Source organism: Nicotiana sylvestris, chromosome 12 (assembly GCF_000393655.2).
Source record: "Nicotiana sylvestris chromosome 12, ASM39365v2, whole genome shotgun sequence".
NCBI lineage: Eukaryota > Viridiplantae > Streptophyta > Magnoliopsida > Solanales > Solanaceae > Nicotiana > Nicotiana sylvestris.
Window position 1 is genome coordinate 73382802 of NC_091068.1, and position 7524 is coordinate 73390325.

Below are 7524 nucleotides of genomic sequence, written 5' to 3' on the forward strand. Positions count from 1 at the left end.
TACTTATAACGGATGGCCTCGCACAACCGTTAAGAGCGATATTTATAAATATAAACATGAATATGAACAATATTTGCGCTATTTATTTACTCATGTTAATTGTCGTGTTGCTATTACTACTGATATTGGTAGAAGTGGTAAAGACTGTGATTATCTTACTGTTACAATTCATTGGATTGATGAGGATTGGATAATGCAAAAGCGCATTATTGCTTATAGAATAATTAATTCACGCCATACAATGCAGTTTATTTCTAGCACGGTTATGGATATTTATAGATATTTTTGTATTAGTGATAAAATAATGTCAATTTCAATGGATAATGCTACTAGTAACACTAATGATGTAGCCTTGTTTACCACTACACTAAATCCTGCATTTAGTAACATTTTTCATGTTAGATGTATGTGTCATATTTATCATTTAATTGTGGGTGATGGTATGAGAATATTAAATGTTGAAATTGAAAAGGTTAAAATGGCTCTTCACTGGTTTTTTTATTCAAACCGTAGAAGTTGACTTAGAGAATATTTTAAAAGATGTGATGAATTTGGCCTAATAGAAAGAAATGTTCCTAAACCTTGTCCAACTAGATGGAATTACATGTAAGAAAGTTTAGTTGTTGCATATGAATATAAAACCCCCATAAACTCAACGTTTAATGCTCATGTAAGTGATGATGATGAGCACCTTATAAATGCGGATTGGACTAATGTTAAAATGCTTGTAGATTTTTTAGAAAGATTTCATGTTGCTACAAATGAATTTTCTGGACAATATTATCCTACTATTTCAAACTGTTTAGTTTATCTTGCAGAACATGCAAATTTATTTGCTTATTTTTCAGAGGGTGGAGAAATTTATGAAGAAGCTATTGATTCTATGAGAAAGAAATTTAAAAAATATTTTTTTCCTATTTCCCCTATTTATGGTGTTGCTGCCTTATTAAATCCTACTAAGAAATTAGGAGGTCCTCAATATTTGTATCAATCTATTTATAATGGTTTAGCACTTAAAGATAAGGAGTTGTCTATACTTTCGGATGCAAAAGCCTCAATTAAAATAAATTCTCAAACTATTTATAGTGTTTATCAAATTGCAATAGATAATGCTAGACCAAATATTCCAACTCCTTTTTCTTCTAGTTCTCAATCATCTAAAAGAACTGCAGGAGTAAGAGCACTTACTACTTGGACAGAGTTCAGGGGTTCTCAAGGTTGTCCCACTAGTGATTGTTCACAACTAAAAGAGCTTGAAGTTTATTTGTCACAGGGACTTGAGGAAGTGAATCCCGACAGCTCATTTAATCTTTTGGAATGGTGGAAGGACAAAGAAAAATACTTTCCGATCCTTTCAAGGATGGCCCGAGATATTTTAACCATTCAAGCTTCAACAGTGGCATCGAAGAGCGCTGTCAGTCAAGCAAGACTTCAACTCGGTGATTATAGAGTGTCTATGAGGGAGAGCTTGGAAAAATTAGTACTTTTCAGAGACTGGATCCGTTCGGAGCGAAGAAATTTTGGACTTGCTGAATCACAACCAGAGGTAGACGAAGCTTACGAAGAAATGCTAGTAACTTGCGGAGGATGCAGCTTCGCCCGGAAGCGGTGATGAACAAGCTTCTTTTCCCCCACCACCAACGGAAATTCCTCCGAACCTTGATGAATTTATGAAATTTGTAAGAGATACCATATAAAATTAATATGTAACTTGTATTTTGGCACATCTTGATTAGTTTCTTTTTCTTCTCAATGGTGGTATTAGCACCTTGGTTGTGCTCATTCTATTGGGGGGGGGGAGGCTAAGAAAGATTGGGCCATATTTTGTTAATGTCATAATAATAAAAATTAAAACGCATTCCCTTGAATATCTTTTTAAAATATTTTGTCTTTTAAATTTGAATTAAAAAATTTTAAGTCACAACTATATAATGTAATTTACAAGAAATTGCCTTAGATTAAAAAAATATTTTAAAAAAATAGTCCAGGCCCACTTAGGCCCACATAGGCCCGGAACCGGCCCACTTAGCCCGGGACCGTTAGTTCATGGTCTCGGTCCTGGTTCGGTTACCTCCAAAAGCCCACGAAACTCGGGACCGTATAAGCCTGGGTCCATATAGGATCGGCCCACGAAGCCCCTTTATGCCCGGGACGGTCCGTTTTCCAGCCTTAATCCAGGTAGCTCGGCAATATTATTCGATCAAGGGTCGTAGAGCAACTCGGCCTCCAAGATTAAAGCGTGCCTACAACTCGGGTACTTAACGGTTTCAACATGGCAAGTGAAACCACCAAAGGGGAAATTATTTTGCCAGTAAACATGGCCGAGACCATTCAAGAAACAAAATTCCATGTGATCGAAGGCGACATGAGGTACAACGCGTTGCTCGGGAGGCCTTGGATCCATAACATGAGGGAAGTACCCTCGACGCTTCATCAAGTCCTGAAGTTCCCAACATCAAAAGGAATCAAAACGGTGTACGGTGAACGACCCGCTGCCAAAGAAATGTTTGCAATCAATGAGGTAGTACTAGTATCGACGCTTTCATCAGCAAATGGATTGGAATAGAAGGGAAAGCAAGAAGTCAAATAGCAACCACAGTCACCGGCCTCGGCCCGATCAGAGAAGCAGGAAACTTTTAAGGATGATGATTATATGATACCTCGAACCTTCATAATCCCCGATGATTTCGATGCAACAAAGTCAACGGACGAAGAGTTGGAATAAATCATACTGATCGAGCGTCTTCCCGATCGAAAGTTATACCTAGGAACGGGGTTAACTCCCGAGCTCAGGAAAAAACCCATTCAATTTCTTTTAAATAATATGGATTGTTTTGCTTGTTCCCACCTAGATATGACAGGGATCCCACCGGATATCACTACGCATCGAGTGAGCTTGTTCCTGAAGTTTCGCTCTGTGAAACAAAAGAGAAGACCTCAGTCAGAGGTAAAACATGCATTCATTAAGGATGAGGTAACAAAACTTCTCAATATAAGATCCATTCGGGACGTAAAATATCTTGAATGGTTAGCAAACGTAGTTGTAGTCCCTAAAAAGAGAAACAAACTTAGAATGTGCGTAGACTACAAGGAATTAAACAAAGCATGCCCTAAAGATTTTTTTTCCTTTGTCGAATATCGATTGCATGATCGATGCCATGGCCGGCCATGAGATCCTTAGTTTTCTCGATGCCTACTCCGGATACAATCAAATACAAATGAACCCGGAGGATCAGGAAAAGACTTCGTTTTTCACTAAATACGGCAGCTATTGCTATAATGTAATGCCGTTCGGACAAAAAAATGTTGGTGCTACTTATTAATGCCTAGTAAATCGAATGTTCGAAGAATAAATAGGTAAATCAATGGAGGTTTATATTGATGATATGCTATTTAAGTCCCTGCGAGCATAGGACCATTTGAAACATTTGCAGGAGACCTTCGACATATTGAGCAAATACAACATGAAGCTCTACCCGGAGAAATGTGCATTCGGGGTCGGTTCGGGCAAGTTCCTCGACTTTAAGGTATCAAATTGGGGAATCGAAATCAACCCCAATAAAATCAAGGCAATCAAAGACATCACAGTTGTTGATAATGTCAAGGATTGTACAAAGGTTAATAGGGCACATCGCCGCCCTGAGTCGATTTATTTCGAGGTCCTCATATAAGAGCCACTAGTTCTTCTCACTGCTTAAGAAAAGAGCAGTTTCGCATGGACCCCAAAATATCAACAGGCCTTGGAGGAACTCAAATGATACCCGTTGAGCCCACCATTGCTTCACACCCCAAAGGCGGACGAGCAACTTTACTTATACTTAGCGGTCTCGGAGATAGCGGTAAGTGGGGTCTTAGTTTGGGAAGATCAAGGTACGCAATTTTCTATTTATTATGTTAGTCGGACCCTAGGCAAAGGCGAGACCTGGTACCCACACTTAGAAAAATTAGCGCTTGCTTTAATAAGCACCTCTAGGAAATTAAAACCATATTTTCAATGTCACCCAATTTGTGTTGTAACCACCTACCCCATCCGCAACATTTTACACAAGCCTAAACTCTCAGGTCGATTGGCCAAATAGGTCGTCGAGATCAGTGGGTACGATATCGAGTATCAACCCCGAACGACCATCAAGTCTCAAATCCTGACAGACTTCGTGGCTGACTTTATGCCAGCCCTCGTACCCGAGGTCGAAAGGAACTATTATTAAAATCGGGTACATCATGGGGGTGTGGACCCTCTTCACAGACGGTGGTTCGAACGTGAAGGGGTCCGGGCTAGGCATCATTTTGAAGACACCCATAGGTAATACAATTAGACAGTCTACCAAAACTCCAAAATTAACTAACAATGAGGCCGAGTATGAGGCCATTATTGCAGGTCTCAACTAGCTAAGAGCTTGGGCGCGGAGGTCATCGAGGCTAAGTGCGACTCCCAACTTGTGGTAAATCAAGTCAACAGAACTTTCGAGGTTTGAAAAGATCGAATGCAGAGGTACTTGAACAAACTACAAGTGTCTCTACATCGATTTAAAGAATGGACATTGTAGCACGTACCTCGAGAACAAAATAGCGAGGCTGATGCCCTTGCAAATTTGGGGTCATCGATCGAAGATGATGAACTTAGCTCGGGGACTGTCATACAACTTTCGAGGTCAGTAATCGAACAAGGACACGCCAAAATAAACTCCACAAGTCTAACATGGGATTGGAGGAATAAGCACATCGAGTACCTAAAAAACGGGAAGCTGCCATCGGATCCTAAAGAATCAAGGACTCTACACGCGAAGGTTGCACGGTTCACATTGGCCGAGGATGGAACACTGTATAGGAGAACGTTCGATGGACCATTAGCAACATGTTTAGTACCAGGAGACACCGATTACATTCTACGGGAAATTTACGAGGTCACTTACGGAAATTGTGAGCACGTGATTTTTGCCCTATGTGAGAATTACTCCCAAAATTTCAAAATAAAACAATTTTCCTTTGTGTGCAATTTTGAGAATTTTCGTGGCATTTTTGGATAATTATTTGTATTTGTCCGTGCATGTTTATTTATTAGATTAATAAAAAAATACAAAAATATGTCGCATTTGCATTTAGGATTTAATTCTACAATTAAGAGCAATTAAGTTTGTTTTACAAGAACAAAAATCATAAAAATAATGTACGTTGTAGTTTTAGCATTTAATGTCCAAATTGTATGATTTTATCGTTAATTGCTATGTAATTGTGTCTTAATTGTTAAGAGTTAATTAGTACTTTTATAAATTAATTTAGTTCTATAGGTTAATTTAGAATTTATAGAATTTTAGTTTTATTTTAAGAAAAAAAAGAAAAAGAAGCAATGGAAATAAAAGAAGAAGAAAATCGGATTGGGTCTTTTCTTCCATTTTAAACCACAGGCCCAAATAACCAAACCCCCACCGGGTCGACCCGATCTGGTCCGCCCCATAACCCAAACAAATACCCCCCCCCCTTTTTCTTCCATTTTTTCATTTTTCATTTTTTTAAAACCCCTAACCTAAAAAACCCTAAACACCACCCCCCCCCCTTCTTCTCCTTCTCCAAACAAACCCTCCCATGGCTGCCTTCTCCTTCGTCTTCATCCAAACGACCACCCTGTCCCCATCGTCCCTCACGTCCAGCAGCAACCAAGTGACGAACAGCGGACCTGGCGGCAAGCAGCGCTGCTGCTGCTGCTGCTTCACCCCTCATCCCAAACGACCATCTGTTGCTTCACCCCTCGTCCCAAACGACCCCTTCAACACCCAAAATAAACCAGTCGTGAACCAGCTGCGACACCAGACCTCACGTCGACCAGCAACTCCTTCAAACGACTACCGTCGACGAGCCACCAAAACAAGCTCCAGCCAGTCCGCCATGGCTACTGCTTCTTCTTCTTCAACAGTCACTGCTCCAGCTCCACTATCACACCAATGACCCCTTCGTCGTCTCCCCCAGTCCGTCCCCAAACGCACCTAAACCAACCCGCACGACCACCATAACCCGACGTCCAACTTCATCCGCGAACGACCACAAACCAGTGAACTCCTTCGTCACTTCATCAAAAAACAAAAAGGGGCTGAAAACAGCGAGGTTTGTTCAGGCGTGTCGAGGTCGTCGTTCGAACCCGGTTTTTAAACTAGTAGGTTTCTGTTATCTTTTCTTTTTAGTTCATTCAGCAAATTCGTCTTCCCCTCCTTTTCTTCTTTCTCTGATTGTGTTTGTGTTCCGATGGGTTAGTTTGAATTCGAACCCAGGTCTTTGTTTGTATTATAGATAATTCATGTTCATTTTTGTTTGAAGTTTGTTAGTTCTGGTTTAAATGTAGGAACCCCAGTTTGTTAGTTTGTATTAGTTTGAATTCGAACCCAGGTCTTTGTTTGTATTATAGATAATTCATGTTCATTTTGTTTGAAGTTTGTTAGTTTTGGTTTAAATATAGGAACCCATGTTTGTTAGTTTGTATTAGTTTGAATTCGAACCCAGGAATATAGACTACGATTTAATGTCGAGTGTTTTATGTGCTGGTCCTTAGATTTTAGCTTCAGGGTTCATCGTCGATATACTTTCAATATTCCTACATTTTTGTACATATTTAACTTAGAATTATGTTATTTCAGCCCATGTATCTGTATATCAATCATAGTCTGAAATCTGACCGTAGTAGTTCAACATAGTTTTGTTCTGAATCATTCATCTTTGTTATGATGTTGATTGATCTAGTTTGAGTTCAATTGATGATTGTGTTTAGTGATTTGGATTTACTTGTTTGTTCTGCTAAGTTTGTTTGGATATGAATTTGGCGTTGTTGAATTGTCTTAATGTCATTGATTGGGAGTTAGTTTCATGTGTTTAAATCAGTCAATTGTTAGGATTTCTCAATTAAGATTAGTTATAGCTGCTATAGTTTGGTTAATTGATTTAGGAGGATTGGATATAGCTGATGGGGTAGAATGGTAATTTCAGTAGTTGCAGGGACATTTTCGGGATTTTAAGTTTTAAAAAATGATTAATTTGAGTGCTCTGTCCACTAAGCACTAATAATATAAAATAATACTTAGTGGGGGACAAGACATATGATGGTGGGAATTAATACATTGTTTAATAGATAGTGGGGGGACAAGACATATGGTAGTGGGCAATAATGCATTGTTTAATATAGTGGGGGACAAAGCATGCAGTAGTGGGGAATAAGGAAATTAAATAAAGAAAAGACATGTAGTAGTGGGGAACAAGTGAATTAAAAAGAGGACAAAACATATAGTAGTGGGGAACCAGGCATGCAAGTGTGGGGAAAATATTTTCGGATTAATTTAAGTGTTTCAAGGCAGATAAAGTTAATGGAGTTTGGCTATAAATAAGGGGAGCAAAACACAAGAAGGGGGGATGGTTTTAGGGGGAGGAAAAATCAGTTCTCTTTCAGTTTTTTTTTTAGAGAGTCAAGGCTGGATTTTTAACATTTAAAAGTTCAGTAATCTGAAAGTAAAAAGGAGGCTGGTTTTCAATCTAAAAGGTTCA

General features: G+C 39.1%; 1 protein-coding gene across 1 annotated transcript; it reads left to right on the plus strand.

The window, feature by feature from the left end:
* Positions 1-304: 304 nt before the first annotated feature.
* Positions 305-6221, plus strand: LOC138883215 (zinc finger BED domain-containing protein RICESLEEPER 4-like). The gene is made up of 3 exons (XM_070163884.1): positions 305-404; positions 732-1573; positions 6177-6221. The coding sequence occupies exons 1-3, from the start codon at positions 305-307 to the stop codon at positions 6219-6221; spliced, it is 987 nt and encodes a 328-aa protein (XP_070019985.1).
* Positions 6222-7524: the final 1303 nt, after the last annotated feature.

Bases quoted from the DNA above. Each gene is read 5' to 3' on its own strand.
- LOC138883215 (XM_070163884.1), top strand. From the start codon at position 305: ATGTCAATTTCAATGGATAATGCTACTAGTAACACTAATGATGTAGCC. The intron at 405-731 runs GTATGTGTCATA...AAATGCTTGTAG, and splicing joins TAACATTTTTCATGTTAGAT to ATTTTTTAGAAAGATTTCAT. The intron at 1,574-6,176 runs GTAACTTGCGGA...TTTTCTTTTTAG, and splicing joins AAGCTTACGAAGAAATGCTA to TTCATTCAGCAAATTCGTCT.